Source organism: Sander lucioperca, chromosome 12 (genome assembly GCF_008315115.2).
Source record: "Sander lucioperca isolate FBNREF2018 chromosome 12, SLUC_FBN_1.2, whole genome shotgun sequence".
NCBI classification, from domain to species: domain Eukaryota; kingdom Metazoa; phylum Chordata; class Actinopteri; order Perciformes; family Percidae; genus Sander; species Sander lucioperca.
In genome coordinates this window covers 26,283,729-26,304,987 of record NC_050184.1, presented here as the reverse complement: position 1 = coordinate 26,304,987, position 21,259 = coordinate 26,283,729, and the positions used below count along the sequence as shown (strand labels likewise).

Genomic DNA, 21,259 nt, shown 5'->3' with positions numbered 1-21,259 from the left:
CTAATACAAAATATAAATCGACTAATAAATTCTGATATGCCTATAATATAGGTTAAGCTATACCTAGCAGTATATAAAGTAATTTAAATACCGGTATATATTATTCTGAAATGGGACATTCTGCATAATGAGTACTTTTTACTTTTGGTACTTTAAGTATAAGTTAATGCTAAATAATACCTGTAACAATTTTACAGGTAATGCAGGAATTTTACTATAACAGAGTGTTTTACACTGTAGAATTACTTTTACTTGAGTAAAATATCTGAGTACTTCTTCTACCACACATATTACTTATAATGGAGTATTTATCATCGTGCTACTTTAACTTGAGTAAAGGATGTGAGGACTTCCTCCACCGCCATCCAGACTAGAGAGCAGCTAAAAGTTGTGCTGAATGCAGAGTATTACATAACGATTGGCTGCTAACTCAAACAGCCAGGGGCAGACGGACCATTGAAACAACCTTGTAGGCACTGCGCATATCTTTGCCCCACACAGCAGCTTCTCAGCACGGGCACCATCACGTCTCCATCCGGCAAGGACGGGTCAGAAGGAGATTACATCCTGGTGCTCAAACGATGCTCCCATAGACGACACAGTTATTTTTTCAAGATTGCACCGTCATGTTTGGAGAGGGGCCGGAGACAGTGGCGTCTCTCTGGATTTTTGGCTGATACTGATCAATTGGCTGACTAGACAGTTGAAATCGGTTTAGAAAAGACTAAAATACACTTCCAGATTCACCCTACCGATCAAAAGAAGAACTGCGTGGCCGGGCAGGAGGAGGCTGGAGAGAAAAACTGACACGTGGATTACTCCTCCCAGGGCATCAGGAAAAACAGACTCCCTCCTCAAGCTCAGTTCCGCGACCATCGCCTGTGTTCCCGTCAGACCAGCCGTACAGATTATGGATTAGAGTATCGAAACCCCCGAGATATGATTAAGCAAATACTTTATGAGAAGGATTGATTTCTCTGAACGTTTACTTTTCTGACTGATCGACCGGAAGAGTAAACAGCCGAAGCGGTTGAAAGAAGGCTGCTGTTAACTCGCTGTTGAATGGCAGTTATTCAAAAATATGGCAAGAACTATAGCTACGATTTGGTCTGTCACAAGGAAAACCATCCGTCTGACAAGATCGGAGCTCCTGGATGTCACAAGAAGTGGCCTGAACACACCACCTGGTCAAGGTAACATGTTTAACACTATAGAGACATAGCCTACGTTCAACAGTGCTGTTTACCACTGTCTTTGCGACTTCACAGGCTAACATATCCCCAGATAAGTGTTATTAACCTAAGGCAATATTGATACTTTGTTAGCAACTCTTTGCTTTAATGCTCCTGCATCAGGAATATATACATTTGTAATCAAGAGACACTTTGATTACAAATGTCATTAATTACCAGCAGATATAAATATTGCTGACCAGTAATTAATGACACGTATGATCATTGGCGTTTCATGGTTCGATAGTATCGAATCGATACTCGTAGTTGCGTTGCCACATAATAGCGTCAAGGCACCTAAAGAAGGAAGGAAGCGGTCGCTGTGCTTCCTTTTATGAAAAATGAATGATCATAAAACATCATTCAATTATTATATTGTTTTGACACAATAGTCTTAAAGTAGTTTACTTTATTTTGAGGACATATGTATTCCCTGTAGATTCAACGAAACCAAAACTGAACTACTAAACTTAACCCTAATGAAGACTGAAGCCAATTTAACTCATGTGGAATGTACTGTAGGGGAGCCAACTTTTGGGTAGGCCTAGTATTTCCTCCCCCAGTTAGATAAGACATCCCCTATCAACTGGGTTTAAGTCCAAAGTTTGTACCCAAATGTTGCCTTTGTTCAATCCATTCTGCTTCCCCTCAGGCCAGTGGCGAGGGTATGGACGGTGGTGCTGCTGCTTGGGACATGCCTCCTCTACTGCGCCCGTGTGGCGATGCCCATCTGTGCCGTCAGCATGGCAGAGCAGTTCAACTGGAGCAAGAGGGAGTCCGGCATGGTGCTGGGCAGCTTCTTCTGGGGCTACTGCTTCACCCAAGTCTTCGGAGGCTACGTCAGCGACCGGTGGGAAACATTTGAGCTCAAACAGTAGTCATGTTGTGATCTAAGTAAACTGAAATTTACAAAGATGTGTTATGAATGCTGATAGTGACACTGGTTTTCAATTGCCATCTGTTTTAGCTTCCTGCTCATCAATTGTTTGCATGAGAACGTTACTGGCAGTGACACAAGCAGCCCATTGGTGTTTGCTCAGACTGGACAGATAATGCAGTGAATAAAGCTAGATGTTTCCTCTATTATCATGTTGTTTCCTCATGCAGGCTCACAGTGTCATAAACAGACAATTGTCACACCAAAGTGAATATAGTCTAAAATGATATCTCAAAATGCTTCATCTGTAAGTAGATACCTTATAAAACATCCACAGTGCCTAATTTTACTTGTGTACGTCGAAGAAAGAAAATAGTTTTGGCAGAATTACATCCAAGAGATCAAAGTTGTGCCACTTTTCACAACCTTCAGCTGATAAAAGCGTTTCTCTGAGCAGGCCGAAGTTAAAGCTAATACGGACAGTCTGTCTATGTTCTGTGTCCTCAGGGTGGGGGGTGAGAAGGTCCTCCTGCTGTCTGCAGCAGCCTGGGGGTCGATGACGGCCTTCACCCCCATCCTGGCCCATTTCTGCTCCCAGCCAATCCTCTCCATGACACTGGCCCGCTTCCTCATGGGCTTATTGCAAGGTGAGATGGACAGGTTGAATGAGACAAATTGCATTTTGAGATAACTGTAAGTCACAAAGGTGAAACAAAATTCTCTTAAATGCTTTTTGCTCTTTTCAGACCTTAAAAAATGGGTTTAGACCTTTGGTCTGGAAAAAACATAATAATTAAATTGATTTAAAAGTCTGCTTTCTGTGTTAGGGAATTAGATACAGGCAGACAACATGAAAGCACACACACACATGTTAAAGTCACAGTCAATTGAGTGTGCTGTTATCTGAGTGTGTTTCTTCTCAAAAAGTACATTTTAGGTTAGTTTTTATGCAGTGTGAAAGATCTTTTTGAAAGACACTTTACATTGAAAAAACATTTTTTATTTTATCTAAAGAAGAAATGGATGACTTTAATTCATTGAGTAGCCCTATGACATTTATAGACCTTTGTTGGTGACCAGTATGTAAATTGCAACATGTTTAGTTTGTGGCATGGCCATTGTTACCTTGTCTTTTGTTTATTTAGCATGAGAACAATAATTAATATTATACATACGTGGGATGATTAAGGCGTGTCTTTAAATGTATTTTGGCAGCAAGCTCTTGTTACAAAACACAGGTGCAGACGCTTCTAGATTTCAAGTTTTTTAGCACTTGCCAAAGTATTTGCTGTGTTGTTCACATCGGCCCACATTTCCCCTTTGTTTTTTGTGTTGAGGTGGTAAAAATCCTACATACTAAAATCCTATCTTATGCCTTGTTTATTCCTCTTTGAATTTCTTTCTGACCATTAACCAATTATTTTTGTGTCCTGATGTTAGGAGTTCATTACCCTTCTCTGGCGAGTCTGTGCTCTCAAAAGGTGGTGGAAAGTGAGAGGGGCTTCCTCATGAGCACCGTGGGTAGTGGCTCCTACCTGGGGTGAGTCAAGCCTTGTACAATATATGGGGAATGGTGGGGAAAAAAGTGATGAGTGTTTCTTCCTATAAAATCATTGTTTTCAAGTGAAAAGAGGATGGGCTCATTTAAAATATAGTGTCTATAGTGATCCCGTAATGATAAAATGGTAATTTATTATCTTTATGCAAATGTATAGACCATTTTATTACAACATCCTGATATTTGTTTGCTTTCAAAGTTCAGCTCATGTTGTGTATGCGCCTTATCAACTACTTTACTTTATTGAAACATCTTGCTACAAGGGTGTTTTTGTTTGACTTGTCATGTCCTGCTGTGACCTTTTTTTCAGCACTCTGGTGATTGGAGGGGCTGGCTCCCTCATGTTGGACCTGTATGGCTGGCAGAGTGTTTTCTATGCATCTGGTCTCCTCTCAGTCCTGTGGGCCTACTGCATGTGGAAATATCTGCTCAAAGGAGAAGGCAAGGGCGGCTTTAAATGTGTCGACAGTATCTGCGCCTTCATAGCATGCTCCTATTTTGCAGCTGCTTATTTGTATAATAGGAGTCAGTGTCCTCTTGTATACTCACGTGCCTGTGTTCATCTGTGTACGCAGGGCCTATCATCACCCTGGAGTCCCTGGGAAGTGGTGGGCCCCAGTCCAAACTATCCAAAAGACATTGGTTACGGCTCCTCAAACAACCTGCAGTCTGGTGAGATAAAGATAAAGATAAAGTGTGTGTGTGTGTGTGTGTGTGTGTGTGTGTGTGTGTGTGTGTGAGATGCATTTTGTACTCTGTGTAGCTCCTTTGTCTATAGGCATAGATAATTAGAAAAATAATTAAAAAGGGGAAAATGTAGAAATGTATAGAACATATCTCAGTTTTAACAGATCATAACTTAGTAACCGTTTCTACCGTTTCTGTAGACTAAGATCCAGCTTTTATATGTAGCAGATTTTAAAATAGCAAGCCCAGTCTCTGGATGCCTCTGCTGTCTGTTAATGTCTCTCATATTGAGTTCTTTCATGTCCTTTCAGTCTGTCCCTATGGCCTAGGTATTTATATACTGTAATGCAACTGATATGCTCCATTTCCAGTGACAGGGAGAACCTTTGTGGTTTTATTCGATGTATCTGATCCGCCTTGACAGGAACAGGTTAGATGATAGTATGATCGCTGTGGGCTTAAAATATTCACAAACTCTTGATGCTTTCGACCACATGCCACTTGCATTAACACTGGTATGATTTAGACAGGAAAACAATAGATGTCACTGAGAAACATTTGGTATACCTAGAGTATGTATAAATATAGTTTCAATGGACTTATTTTGTTTGTTTCTCTGTCTCTATTCTGAACAGTGCTGTGATCGTTACACACCTCTGCACAGCAAGCACCTTCTTCACTCTTTTGTCATGGCTGCCAACATTCTTCAAAGACACTTTCCCGAATGCCAAGGTAACCAGGCTACTGAACATTCGGATCACATATTTGACCCAAAGATATAAGGAATAATTAATGTGAATGTAATGTCACAAGGGTTAAAATCAGGAACTACTGTAACTACTGTAAGACTGCACTTGGGCTTTGAGTGCTTTGAGCTAAATGCTAGTGCCGCCATGTTAACATGTTCACAACAGCTAACATGCTGATGTTAAGCAGGTATAAGGTTAACCATGTTCACCATCTTAATTTAGCAAGTTAGCATGCTAACATTCACTAATGAGCACTAAACACAAAGTACAGCTGACGCTGATGGGAATTACGCTTAGGCAGTATCAAGGTGTTAGGGTATACCAGGGTATTTAGAAATCCCAAAGGTGTGATTTTCAATACTGTCAAAAATACAGAGGCTCCTTCTTTCTATTAAACTGATACAGATATGCTGTATTGAGGTAATTTATTGCACAGCACACACTACCAGAGGTCATAATCTACTGGTTGAACAGGCAGCTGAGCTGAGTAACATGGCGAATGTGAGTGGTGATAAAAAAAGAAGAGAAAAATGCCTCTGCAATGCCTCTGCTCCTGTTTGGGAGTGTTTTGGGTTAAGTCCCGATGATAAAGGTGAGCCAGCCATGGCCACATTATATTTTTTTCAACTGCCAGTCTGCCACGACCACCACCACCCACACATCATCTCCGTTCAGCCCACTGATGTGTCGGTGTCCGCCACAGACACCATGCTAGACATTGCCATACATGCTACCATGACTTCTATCACCCGCAGCGCAGGTTTTACGTTTTGATTTCCTTGTTTTTTTACACAAATACCATCATATATTGATATCCCAGTGAAATGTCAGGAAGGTATGAAAAATTTGATACTGCCCAAGCCTAATGGGGATGTTATTAGTTTTGCAGGCATTTGGTCAAAAACCAAGTAACCAATCAAGTATTGGACAAATTCAATTTTGACCTCATTGTGGAGCTAGAGGATAAGTCAGATGATCGCCTAAGTCATTATGATGCATCATCTAGAAAATGTTATGCTTATCCACCAGGTAGATGTAGAGTTTTTCACTGGATAAATGACAACTTTGACCTGCTGGTGGCGCTGGATGAAAAGTCAGTAGGTTTCAACTTCTGGGCACCATGACGTCTGTACAACATTTCATGACAATCCATTCAATAGATGATGTGATATTTCAGTTTGGACCAAAGTAATACCTAATACACTACCAGAAATGACCTAACGCTCAATGTTCCATGCTGGTTCTGGTCAAGTTTTTTCACAGTCAGAAAATATGTTCCCAGGGTTGGGTGTTCAATGTCATTCCCTGGTTGGTGGCCATACCCTCATCCCTCTTCAGTGGCTGGCTATCTGACCACCTCATCAGTAAAGGTAGGGCAACTGATGAGCACATATCAGATTTTTTTATTTTTTTTTACTGAAAGCAGCTGTGTAATTGAGTGTCCTAATTTCTTTCCTAATCCCCACAGGCTTCGATACAGCCTCAGTGAGGAAGTTGATGCAGGTACGATATTTAACAGTTGTCTTATTATTCTGTGTGTATGTTATATGTTTATTGTGTGACTGTCCTCCCTTTTTACACTTCTATACATAATCAATTATATAAGGTTTTGATTGATGTTTTTGTGCGTGCATTCATTCCTCTGTTAGTGTTTCTCCATGGGTGTGTCCAGTGTGTTTACCCTTCTTCTGTGTGGCAACACTACCTTCCCCTGGGCTGTAGCATTTGTGTCTGCCACCATGGGCCTCACCACCTTCAGTCACAGGTACTGGCACCTAGAATGCCCTTACACTCTTCACTGAAATCAGTACCCAAGGGTCAGTTCTGTGTTTTGAACTGCTGTCTTGAAACCATTTTAAACTATTACGTTAATTTCCACGGCTATGACGGCAGCACCACACAGCAGCCTCAGTTAGACATTAAAGTGCTATTTTGAAGTGCAGATTAACACACATTTGGTGTGCTAATGAGTATTTATGGCACCAAGATGGTGACATGCTTTTCATGGGGTTTGTTGATTACAAGAAATGCATTTAATATCACCAGACTTATCCTTGTTTAACTGAGTATATGTCCTTCACTTTATACCAAAACAAATACACAAGCGGGGGTAAACAATCTTGGGTGAGTCGCGATCGAGGCAGAACCAAACAATGACGAAACATGACCACAAGTATGACGTTGCATCAGCTGTGTGGTGTGAATGTGGTTTTCTTGTTTGGTGCTCTTTGTCTTGTAGTGTCATTTGAAAAGTCGCCTATAATTTTCAGTTTTCTTCTTGTTTTTGTTTTTTACTTCAATGTGGATTTTTTTACTTTACTTTCTGATGTTAAAACAATCCCAAAGTTATACTACAATTACTCAATACAATACTTCTAATATAACTCCAAATGTTGGTCAGGACAAATGTAGATTTTATTTTTACATTTGTGAGGTCCCTCCAGATCAGAAATGTATTCATTTTATTCAAGTTCCAGACTTAGTAAGTAAAATATATGCAAGGAACAATATACTGTAGCTACACTCGATAATAGCAGGTTGTATAATGTCCATGATACATTTACCTGAACACAGACATTTATTTTCTCTTTTGATACGCTTCTAATCTTTTTGTGGCTGAGATATGTCAGGCTGGTTATTAGTTTTACTCTGAGACAATTCAGAGTCAATTTAGCACCTTAAATGGCTGATGAAATGGCTAATGACATGTATTTCTTTTTTTTTTTTTTTTTTTTACAGTGGTGTATCTGTAAATGTTCAAGATCTTGCTCCTTCCTGTGCTGGAGCTTTATTTGGTAAGTTTAAAAAGTGCATATTCTTGACAACTACTTATGAAATTTTCATTCATGCGAAACATTTTAGCTTTTATCATTTTTTTAAAAGCACAGGTGAAATTTTAATAAAGTCTTCAATTTTAAATGTGTGTATCTGCGTTTCTTTTTCAGGTGTTATGAATACATGCGGTGCTTTCTTAGGTGAGTTTCTGGCGGAGATGTGATAAATCTTTCACCAGCAGTTGCTAAATTACACCAATCTATTGAGGGAAATAGTTCATCTACTTTTCCACAAATTCACACTTTGAGCTGATGTGTCTCCTGTCAGTGATGCTGGCTCCTATGTGCCATGCATATTTCATCAAGGGAGCATAATGGAGTTTGTGTCAGATGAATATTACAGGGAACAGAGATTGACAGTTTGTGGTCCTGTGAGGGATGTGTAATGGACTGTGACATTTTCTCTGCGGAAAAACTGAACAATCGCATGGAAGATACTGTGTGCTTTGTTTAAATCTTTGTGATAATGCTATTAATGGTGTGTGTTTGCGTTTGCGTGTGTGTTGTGTTTGTGTTGCTGTGCAGGGGTCCTACTGGTGTATTTCTCGGGGTATCTCATCGAGGCCACAGGCTCGTGGGCATCTGTGTTTGCCCTTATCACCACCGTCAACCTGCTGGGCCTCTGCACCTTCCTGGCCTTCGCGGAGGCGCGCCGGGTCGACATTGACTGTAGTAAGGTCCGCCACCACGACATCCACATCTAAATCATCTGCCATCAGAGGGACAAGCATTCTATCCCCCAAGGGAGATAGGACCTGGGCAACCAGCAGCTAGGACATTATCCACATTGGAGAACTAGCCTAAGTAGCACACGGACAAAGCCCGCATATCACATCTGGAAAACTTTGATTGGCTCTGTGTCTGGTTGAGGAAGGACTGCAACAGTTACTGAAAAACACACAGCAGAGCCTGTACACTGTTACTGAAAAATCTTGGGGCTAGAACGTCAAATCCTAGAAAAACACAGCTGGGTTATAGGATGCTCTGTCATTTCTGGTTGGATTGGGAAGAAAGTACACACTACCTCCAGATCTCAGCTTGTGTAGGGCGTGGTGGTTAAACTGTTGCTGGGCTACTGTTTTCGCTTGTAATTTGTTACAGAATGTGTTACTTAGAACGAGAGAAGTCATGGAAATTGTTATCCCCATATTATTATATGCGAGGGTGATGGACGTGGTAGTCTCAGGAGCTCTCTGACAGTTGTGACAGACCACGTGGTGTATTCTTACCCTGCAGGGGTGGGGGAGGCGGTTTGGGCACACGTGTGTGACGCAGGGACGCAGTCCAGCCTCTCGCACCTGAAGTCTTTTATTAGTACGCCCCACTCACCCATCACTGTCTGAGTGACACCTCATTACCCAGCCACTAATTACTTGGCAGGCGCTGTAATGTCCTGAACGATCTACCTTCTATAGTCCCCATCTCCATGGTTACAAGCTCATCTTATTGTTACAGTCGGAGGGGGTGAAAGAGATCATGGGAAGCTGTATGGCAACAAGGCTTTCACGGAGAATGTTCTCCCTGTTTGTCGCCTCAAATTATGTTTCGAGTAGGAAGACCAAAGGTAATTAATTATTATTTTCTTTTTACGTGCTTGCATGTATTAGAAATACCTCACTTCATTATTTTGGGTACTTATATATTTATATGGCCTTATGATTTTTTTGGGTTAATTTTCAAAAGATTTTTTTTTTTTTTTAGACAAGAAATATATATATATATATATAAGTTAGATGACAGGAACAATACATATATTAGGTAAGTAAGCTATCAACAGTGTGATGCAGTATGAATAGACCTTTCTGCAAGTCTAGTTTCCTCATATCTTTTCTGACCTGCACTTTGGTCCATATATAATTTTGGTGACACAAGGAATGTTGCAGGGCAGGTGAGAAGATTAGAAATCTTAGGTTCAACACAGTTGAGGAAGTGGAGAACATTTAGCATATGGATATTACTGAGAATTATGTAGCAACATAAAGCTAGCTGCATAGCTCTGGCTGAAAGTGATTTGTAGCATTCAGCTTTGGCATTGTTGTTTACTTGACACATGTACCTTTTTAAATCTATGCATTTATTATTTTGTGCCTGATTTAAGCAATGAGAGAACTTTAAGATATGCTCACTGTGTCATTTAATGATTATTGTACATTACTACATGTTTGCCTTCTTTGTAGGAGTTCTGTTGTTCTGTGTGACTTGTTATTGTTATTCCATACAAAGGCACATACATTTTCTTGGATGTTTTCTATAAAAACTTGAAAGTGTATCCTTTGGCTGAATATTTTGTCGATATAGATTTCATTTCCGACATGCCCAATATATTTCTTACGTTGTCTAGGTCAGTGGATACAAAAAATGTGGGCATAAGAAATGAATTGGATTTTTTCAAACCTTTGCTCACTGTCTTTCAGAGTAAAGATACATTTTCAGTATCAAACATATTTAGATTGTGTGTATGTGTGTGTTTAGAATAATTTATTTTGAGATCTAATCTGAAATTGATATATCTGCGCCAAATGTCACTTTGATTCTGTACCTAAACTATCTTTTGTAGTGATCATACACAAAGTGTATTTGTGGATCTTTCAGATACATAATTTATTTACACAATACCATGGTATAAGTTACTCAGCCTTCAACATTTTCTTTTGTCAAAAAAGACGCTCCACGTTCCTCAGATGTTTTGCCGCCCTATTTACAACTGCCTTTATTGTTTGTTTGTTTTTCTGTTACTGTTACTGTTATCATGCAAAATGTAAAGATTTACATGAAATAATTGGAGTTCTGTTCCCCAACATATCTCACTGTAGGTTCCTGAAAGCCTTCTGACAAACCCTTTTTGATAACATGTAAGATATGTATGATAAAGAAGAATACATTCCTGCAAGAAAATGCAGTATTCTAATGCTTTCAAGATATGTTGTATTGAGAAGCATTTATTAACTTTGAATAAAAAATATATTTTGTCAAAACCGGGAAGTTGTTTCAGTGTGCTGCACTATCTGCATGTATTTTCTCAGTAGTGCCACAGGGAGGCAGCACAGTATCAACAAAAAGAAGAGCACATGGTGCCATTTAGCCTCTAAATACTTTCTACTGCTATGTAGAATGGAGGCCTTCTATTTGGATGATCTCTTAAAGTTTTCATTGGGATGACATATAGCAAATATTACCCATGACTACATGAAAGAGTAATTTCACACATATATGCACTACATAATGAAAAAGGTTTTTTTTTACACTGTGAAGCCGAGAAGCATTTGTCTGTACATCAGTAGCCAATTCTGCATGTGGATCAGCTGCTGAACAGGGTCTGTCCTGTTCACACCAGCGGCTTACTACAGGCCCAGATCCCGAGTCGGGGCTAGCAGGACGTATGTGGCGGCACCATATGGCAGGATGCTGTGTGCCATGTTGGCTAGCTGGCACTGCCCACGTGTGAATGGCCAGACGCTAGTCAACCCAACCCACTCCTTCTCATGGGACCGAATGGCTCAGGTTGTCATGGAGACGGGTGGCTTGTGGCTGCCGCATGGCAATTAAAAGAAAGGGAGGGGGTCACAAGTGAGTGAAAGTAACAAGTCAGATAGAAGTCAGTGGAGTGGAGTGAGTTGGCAGTGAATTTAGCCTTTGATGTATAGTTCATACAAAAACAGCCATGGTGTTAAAGAGGTGGTCAGTCACTTATTGGAGTGTTCTCACTGACAGAAAATAGTGTTGTAAAAGCAGACATAATCATGATGAGTGGCCCACTATTTAATTAGCAGAGATGAAACACTGTGAGGGTGAGTGTAGAGGAGAGGGGAGATAAACCCTCCCCCAACTTGTCGGCTGGTAAGAGTAACCTAGTAAAGGCAGGGCCCATCAGAGAGCCAGAGATACATGTAAATGAAATAGCCCCATTAATTAGTAATTAACATCAAGTTAATGACATTTCACTGTGTCGCCATCTCATCCTATGTCCTTCCTCTGTGGTGGAGGGGCTGCCTCTCTGGTCCCTGATCTGAATGCTAATTAGTGCAAGGCTAAACTGCCATATATGGCTACCTAATACGTTTGTAATATAAAGGCCTTGTTTAAGACTGGTCATTGTGTGGGAAGGATTAATGACTTTGTAGTGGTAGATCAGGAGACTTTATAATTCTGCCACTCCTTAGAGGGTTGTGATATTGAGGGCCATTGACAGGCTTTATGTGCTAATTGCGTTGCGCCTGTTAGCCTAATGTTGGGTTATCCCTTATGACTTAGAACTACATTTAACCATTCTCATATTTTTCAAAATATATCCAAGAAATATTTCTGTTAAAAACTAAATGGTTTGGTATGTCAAATGTAATTATTTCTGTCTTGCCTGGTTTGATTGAGTTTGAGGGCCCTGTAGTGGATACACTCATTTGTTTTGGGTCCCCTCCTGAGCCTAAATCAGATCTGTGACAAAGGTAATTTTACATGATTTGACTGCAGCCAGGGACAGTGTCTCTGTGAAACTCGATGAAACATGAAGTTAACACAGCGGTGTTCCTGGAATGGACAAGAATGTCAGCTCCAAAATGTAGGAAATGTATTCACACATTGATGTGCAGGGTTATGTCCTGCAATGCTAAACTGTGCTTTGAGTCTGTGGCAGTTTTCTCTGTCTCCATTATAAATTCCTCTTGTTTCCTATCACCATCTCTGTGTCTGTCTCTGCCTCTCTACTCTGTTGCCCAATTTCTTTTTTATTTCCCTTTCTTTCCAAACTCTGTTCTGATACACAATTGACCCTTTAAAGGGATCCCCTGAGCCCAAGCACATCCAGCATCAGCACACCACACACTCAGACCGGCGCGCACACACATCCAAATATGTTGATTTCTGTCAATTAAACCCCATCAGCTGTTTGCCTCCTGCTAGACATATGGCCTGTGTTAAATCTAAAGAGCAAATGGAGCTGCTATTGAGAGGGGCATCATTTTAATGGAACCCTGAGGGACAAGACCCACACCTGCACAATAATAACATTAAACCACACTAAACCCACTGGCCAGATGAGGACAGTGTTGGTTTGTGTGTGTGTGTGTGTGTGTGTGTGTGTGTGTGTGTGTGTGTGTGTGTGTGTGTGAGTGAGTGCGTGCGTGTGTGTGTGTGTGTGTGTGTGTGTGTGTGTGTGTACATGCTAATTCAGCACTACCAGAAATATGAATATTAGTCTTTACAGAACAAACTACAAGTACAAGTTACAAGTACAGAACAAACTTTTTTTGTAAACTAACATTGTAGTAATGTCAGCTTCTATAGGCTTCACAAGTATGTTTGGTTTGAATCCTTCTTCACAGTGTTTGTTTTCTGGTTTCAGAGCTGCACCGGCAGCAAAGGCTGTTTTTAGCCTCTAATATCTGTTATTATTATTTAAGCCAGAAAAACAAAAACACAAATGCATCTCTCCCCTGCAGACAGAGTGATAGTACAGAGATTTTTCTTATTTTGCCAAATGAATGGTTATGGAGTTCACAGGTCCTCAGTCAGAAAACGGAGACAAATGACTGAACAAATGTTAAGAAATATAATTTTAGAAAACAATATGGTGCTGTGCCTTTGGTGGGGAGTGTCAGATGCTTAGCTTTGCAGAAAAGAAGGGAACAAATGAAATACTCTCACAACTGTGTAAATATAGCAAAGCTTTGTGCCATTACAATTCAAACTACTTTTCTTCAATGTGAATGCTTCTATATTAGGATTCACAGTGATAAACATACTAGTATAACAATTACTCTAAAATACTTTATATATATATATAATAAGTGTGGCTGCAACTAACAATTATTTCCATAATCGCTCAATCTGCTCAATTAATTGTTCGGTCTATAAAATGTCAGAAATGACCAAACACTGAAATTGCTGTCAGTCAGTTTACTATCACGTAAAACAATGTAAAGAAGCAAATCTTCACCATTGAGTGAAGATGTTACACATATTTGCTTAAAAATGACTTGATTCATCGATAATCAAAAAAGTTGCAGATTTATTTTCTGCCGATCGCCTAATTGACTAATCAACTAATCGTTCCAGCTCACATTTTTGTGTAGATTATGTAAAATGGACATACAGTACAATCACATATGGATTTAAAACATACTATACATACCTTGCTATGTTTTGAATCCATTATGATAGATTATGAATAAAGGTATATTTGATGTAATGTGTGTAGCGAGTGTTGCAGTTCTTGGGCTGTAACTAAGTAATTTCCATTGATGATTAATCTGGTGATTACTTTTTTTTCATCAATTAATCGCTTAGGCTATAAAACATCAGAAAACTGGAAAAAATGTCCATCAAACTTTCCAGGATTACAATGCCATGTCTTGTTTTGTCTGAACAACAGTCCAAACCCCAAAGATATTCAGTTTACAATGATATAAAACAGAGAAAATCAGCAAATCCTCAGATTAATGAAAAATAAAATCAATGAATAGTCACTGTACTTTTTGCTTGAAAAATGTTATGATGAAATATAATAGTTGCTGATGAATTTTCTGTTGATCAACTAATCGATTAATCGACTAATCATTGCAGCTTTATGCAGATCTTTCCTAAGTTCTGAGAAAATGATGAGAAATACTTAGTGATCTTCCTTTACAAACAAAACAATGACTGTATGGTTAGAGGGAGATTCATGCTGAGATTAACACAGGAGAAAACCTGAAATGTTGTTGAATTGCTCTGTTCTGCTTATTATTTTTACTCATGCAGCATTCTGTTTGTGCATGCACGCGAGGAGGTTAAATACCCCACCCCCAGCCCCCCTCTGCACCCCACCACTCATCTGTTCCAGCTCTCCCCGGCTTCACACCGCTCACATCTCCAACACCACCAGATCTCCCCTTTTTTCCTGCTTGCTCTTTACTAAAGTTTGGCTGTCAATCAGCAGTGGCCTCAGGCAACAGGCACTGATGAAAAGACCCCTGAGACAAGGAGACCCAAATTAGATTTCAATAAGGATGTTGAATATTCATATCTGGGAAACATCTAAAGGTAAACGCTTTTTGATCTCCACGCACAAATATCACTTGTGTGCATTCCCAGGTCCTGGCACTCTGGTTCTACAGTGTTTTCTCCCCCAGCCTGGTCCGGCCCGGCCTCAGCTCTGTCTCACTCCTCGGGGGATGCGATGGAATAATGATGATGGGCTACAAAGGAGAAAAAGAGCCATAATGAATGTTTATACTAAAGGGACCCAATAGAAAGGGCATCTGTACTAAGTATTCAGTAATTAGTATTTAGCAGAAGTTGATCGCTGAGTGCACACATTCAAACACACAGAGACAAACAAACACACACACACACACACACACACACACACACACACACACACACACACACACACACACACACACACACATATATATATATATATATATATATATATATATCCAGGGCAGAATCACTGAGGCATAATCATTTGCTCTGTAAACTTTAGACAGAGGGAACCTCCCTTGACAGCAGCAGTCAAAACACAGTTTCATTTCTCCTGTCAACATGCTTACTTTATTTTTATAATTGATTCCACTTAAGATCTTTCTCCCCAAAATGTCAACAGAATTCACAGGGTGGCTGTTTATTTTTCTGAGCATACCTGTGAAGCGCTCTACAGAATCATAATTGACACGTTAACATTGCACATTGTAGATGAATTTGTCTCCTAACCTCAGTGTTAAAACAGTCTTTTTTGTCTTACCTTGATGTGCTTTTTGCTTGTCAACTGTACTGGTTGTGAGAACTAAAAAAGGGCCAACATCCTTCTAATACCCTGAAGAAATTGCTATCACTTCCATCTTAGTGGAGATGGAAATGTGTGGAGATGGTGGAGGATGTGGGGGGATGCTTTGGTTGGGAGAGAGGGAGGGGAGACTGCCTGAGGCTCTTTTCCCCACAGAGAGTCCACTTCACTCGGGAACACACTATGAAGCGAGTCCCTAAATGAGACCAAAGAATGGAAACATTGTCTTTTGTTGACGCAGGAAGGGACCATCTAGCTAATAGTATACATCAACTTCTATCATAAATAATGCGTCAAGAGTGGCCATGATAGTTCTGATCACGCAAACTGTGGCTGATGATGCAGGGAGACAAGCCAACTCCGTTCTTCAACAAGGCTAATAAAAAGAAAGCCATTCTCAGCGTATATTATACTTTTTTCTCTTATTTCTCTCACTCTGTGTTCCTCTCAACCTCCCCCACCCCTTCCTTATAACATGATGGTCAGTCCATTGCCAGGCAATCTGGTCTGTGATGTTGCTCACACCTCCATCGAGCCAAAAAAAAAAAAAATCTTTGAGAAGAAATGATTACTTGCCCAGGTGGTGTGTTTCACTGGTCTCTTGGTCTTGCAGGGTGAGGGCAGCCAACCAAGGTATGTGTTTGTGTGTACATCTGCCTACAGTATATGATGGTGTGTTTACCTCAGGCCCTGTGCTGTGGTGCTGTGATGCCGAGTGTCACCCTGCTCCGGCCTGTGCCCTGCAGCCAGAGAAACCAGCTGTGAAACTGACAGGTTTGTCTTCTGCACTTACCTACACTCTTTCTTTCCCTCCACACACACACACACACACACACACACACACACACACACACACACACACACACACACACACACACACACACAACTACAATACACATAATGAGCCACACTTACAGACAGACAGACAGACAGACAGACAGACAGACAGACACACACACACACACACACACACACACACACACACACACACACACACACACACACACACACACACACACATACACACACACACACACACACACACACACACACACACACACACTTTCATGGCCTGAGGTTTAAGTACACATGCACACACAGTCCTCCCCCACCCACCCCCCCTACCTACATCCACACATATCCACAGACCATCACACAAGCTGCAGGCAGTCTTTCTCATGCCAGCTACCAACACAGTGCAAAAGGAATATGCTTACAGAGCTCCGATATATAGCGACTACTTATAACCTGAACACATTTTTACAATTTGATGAAATTTATGTTGAATACACAAGCGAAAAAAATGTTTTCCATCAATATTCCTCATCATTTAAGCACTAGACCATGCTATATTTCAATCCATATTGTTTTATTAAGCTGTAAGTAAAAAGTGCAGGTATTTAATGTCTTCCAAAGACATCAGTTACAAGATACATTAGAAGTCAGTGCCTCTTATTTAAGAAAACAAAAGGCAAAAACTAATGATGACCAAAGCAGTTTAAGGAAAATACAGTTCAATTATATTTGTAAAAGCCTGTTTCTAACTTGTTTTATATGTTATATAAATATACTGAATAGCTAATAAATAATTTTTTGTCTTGCAATTATGTGCAGTAGTTGTAAATGCATTGTTCGTGCAAATAAATAAACCTGAGAACATTTAAAACACAAAGGAAAAAGAAGAGAATATGAGAATACCTCTTCATGTGAGATATATATATATATATATATATATATATATATATATATATATATATATATATATATATATATATATATATATATATATGTTATAGTGTACTTTGCCTTAGTTTTACTAACATTATTAAGTCCAAAACATTATAAACTGTTGTCTTTTGCACATTTTATTTTTCTTGACAACCTTCATTCCCTGAGAGTTCAGGCAACGTTTAATTAGAAATTTAACCTAATAAACTGTCCAATCCTCATAAACGTTGACAAGGATTTGCATGATCAGATAAGACTTCATTCTACCATGTGAATGCATGAATCTTGCCATGTGCAGGTTTGCATGGAGGTATGTGGCACATACATGTACGTGTGTATTCTGTATCATGTAGGGCAATGAGGACATGCAACATTGCCACAAGCATCTGAACTTGTGGGCCATCCAGGAAAAGCTGATGAGTTACCCTCAGGAGATGCTGCCTTCTATGGCACCTTCCCCCACACCTAACGCATACCTAGCGTGCACACACACACACACACACACACACACACACACACACACACAAGTGGACTTTGACACACAGTAGTGAAAGATGCCATGTGTATCCAGGTGTCTGGCTGTGCTGTAGCACCCTTCAGATGTCAGAGCGACAGAAATCAGTGGTCTGACCAGAAAGTCTGCAGGCAGCATGCGTGTGTTACCGTGCCACATTGTACACAAATGTGTGTTGGTGCATCTGTGCACGCATATGCATGTGTGCTTGTGTGTGTTCTTGTGGTTGCTTATTCCTAGAGGGTGGGGGGTGAGAAAAACAAGTGAGAAAACAGCAAAACAAGTTAAGAGACAATGAAGAAAGCAACATTGGCACCTGCTTCCCCTGGTGTGGAGGGCGAAGAATCCATCTCAGAAACTACACTGCCTGGTTCTTTGATATACTCTGCCACTAATGATGCCACCGATAATTTCATCTCTAGATATTTCAGTCCAACAGCATGCACTGTATCACCTTTATCTTTCCTTCTAACCCTTCACAAACATGCTCCCTTCCAAACACACATGCACACTTTATTTTTTTTTTGGGTTCAGTTATGTGGCCAGATGTCCAAGTTGACATAGCGCTTAAGGCGTTTGACTGGATGAAACAGTGCATTGGCTGCGGGTAAAGAGGGATTAAAACAGGGCCTGAGGCACTTGTGTTATATTGAAAACATCCTGGGCTGCTTTGTATGGAGATTTGCATACATTGGGGTCTGTGCGGCGATGGCCCATCTGCTGAAGTGCATTGTCCCCAAACAACAAAGTGTGTTTAAATATTTCACATCTCCATCTACTGGGACAGAGGTACGTAGAAGTAAGTGGAGAGTGAGTGAGAGAAATAGAGGGCGATAGAAAGGGGTGAAAAAAAGAGACAAAAAAAAGGAACAAGTAGATTGGCACAGCTTTGAATTTGAACTACTCCCAAATGTGCCTCAGTCAGAGCCACAGTAAATAACACTATTGCCGGCCAGGATCTGGGAAAATGAGGAGAATCTAAATATAATATGTTTATAAATCGGAATTCTGGTGGAAAACATAGTTGTCTGAATACAGAATTGAAGATGTGAAATGTATGTTTTGTCTATCATGCAGAGCTATGATTGCACTCGAAATATTCAGCTAAATATAAAACGGGTTTTAATAGCAAACGTGTAATTCAACAAACTTTACAACTAACTGTTGAAACTTTCTGTAACTGTTTCAAAACACTGGATTTTCACCTGATATTAATTTATTTTATCATGCTTGCAGTGTCAAATTAACTATAAAAGACTGACTATGTTGATAGAAAAAAACTGGCAAATATCCATAGTAGACAGTTTGTTACAGACTGGTCCAGTATTAAGTTATCATCCCTCTGGCCCAAACCCTCTTTATTGTATTAATGCCATAACTCTGGCTTTCTGTGACATTTAATGGCACTGTAAAATTAGATAATTACTGTAATATATCTGTGTACTCATGCCCGTTTCTGAGGTCAGAAACATAAAAATTAATAAGGAACAAGTGGGAGAAAGGGGACAGAGTAGAGAGATTAAATGAAAGTGTATGTGTGTGTGTGTGTGTGTGCAAGAGAGTTTGAAGTGACAAAGATGGCAAAAGTTAGTTTTATTAATGCAAAGAGAGCACAGTCCGAAGTTACTTTGACATTCAGTGTATCTGCGTCGTCTCTCGATACCCCTGCATTTTTTATTTTCACTCTCCTCTCCCCGTGTGTCTTTCATTTCAACCAAAACACACATCAAATGAAAAACATGCTCAGGGCAGTGGATGGTGGATGGAACAGTAAGGTGATTTAACGACGGGACGGTTTGTGTGTAGGCTGGACAGCCTGGTGCAGCCTCCGTCTTCACAACCCTCACACACAAACCCATGCTCACATTTACACGTACGCACACACAAGACAGACACAGACACACACACTGACACCAAATATTTGAAAAAACAGCCAAGATGGACGGGAGGAACATGTTGCCTGCACGGGGGAGGATTTTGGAAAGAAGAGCGTGGTCAATCTGTTTGTTTCTCTGCCACATCCAAGAAGAGTGATAATTTCATTTTCTTTCATTATATTCTCCCTTTTATTGTACTCCTAATGTCAGATTTTGAAAGCTGCTGAGGTTTATGTTTAAGAAAAGATCATATCAGACAATTATTTTTATTTATTCTGCATCAAAATGTCAGTTGTTCTGTCTCTCTTGTTCCCACGTAGTGAGACATAAAGACAGCAAATACAGACAGAGCCATTAATGCCACCTGAACCTCATACCTCTGCCTTGTCTCACTGCATCTCCCTTTGTCTCATCATGTCTCGCAAGCCAGATCTTTTATGCACACTCTTTAGTCGTAGAAGGTCACGGCTGGAGAGTCTGTGAAAAAGTATAACAGACACACATTAACCCCCATTTAATCAGGATTACAGAGAACAACCAAGCATTATTTAACACACATCACAGAGAGCATGACAGCAGAAGGGAAATATGGGACACACAAACACACAAACACACACACACACACACACACACACACACACACACAAACAAATCCAGCACAATCAATCTAATGGTGTGCATTAGTTAACTGCCAAATGTTGGGCTTTTTATGGCAGGATCACCCGTCCCTTGAAAAGATAAATACGGTGCACAGATCCCAGTAATTACAGCAATCCCCTTACTGCAAACAGAAACTCACCAGCCTCTCTGGAGTACTGTCGCCCTGTAGATTAAGTCATTTAGGACAGTTTTAGGGCAGCGGGGTAACTGACAGAAGAGGAGCTGGCTGGAAAGGAGACAAAAGGACAGACAGGGGTGGTGTTAATATGTTTTGTCTTTACAGTATTTTGGGGGAGGGGTTGTACTTTTGCAAAAGAAATACAAGTAGACTCGCAAAAAATGTAATATATAAGGACTCAGTCAACTAATGAATTAAGGAATAGGAACTTCATCAGTCAATTAAAGGGCTTTTGGGTAGATTATATCAAATGTGCAATGAAGAAAATATTAACAGTTTATTGTGATCCCACCTAAAGCCAACATGTAAAGCTACCAATGTGTCTGTGTTGCAATGGGAATAATATTATTATAAATAAGGAGTGGACAAAAATGATTTTACTCGCTCATGTGCAAGATACAAACAAAACATTGCTTAATAGCATGGTCAAAAACTCCACAGGGTACCTTTACCGTATAACAACTGTAATTTTTTTACAGCCTTCATGTCTTTGTGTCCACTTCATGTATGCAGCAGGAACACAATACTGTCATATTAAAGTGTCTTCTGTCTCAAAGATCTTGCTGCAGACTATGTTGATTCTTTCTGGTGTAGATCACAGAA

At 40.1% G+C, this 21,259-nt stretch overlaps 1 protein-coding gene across 1 annotated transcript; it reads left to right on the top strand.

The window, feature by feature from the left end:
- The first annotated feature begins 422 nt into the window (after nucleotides 1-422).
- slc17a9b (solute carrier family 17 member 9b) lies at nucleotides 423-10,913 on the top strand. Its single transcript, XM_031316666.2, has 13 exons — nucleotides 423-1,193; nucleotides 1,885-2,082; nucleotides 2,617-2,756; nucleotides 3,550-3,649; nucleotides 3,978-4,108; nucleotides 4,243-4,339; nucleotides 4,990-5,086; nucleotides 6,386-6,473; nucleotides 6,572-6,606; nucleotides 6,753-6,868; nucleotides 7,843-7,898; nucleotides 8,049-8,078; nucleotides 8,463-10,913. Exons 1-13 carry the CDS (start codon nucleotides 1,063-1,065, stop codon nucleotides 8,639-8,641), a joined length of 1,398 nt encoding a protein of 465 aa, XP_031172526.1. The 5' UTR covers nucleotides 423-1,062; the 3' UTR covers nucleotides 8,642-10,913.
- Nucleotides 10,914-21,259: the final 10,346 nt, after the last annotated feature.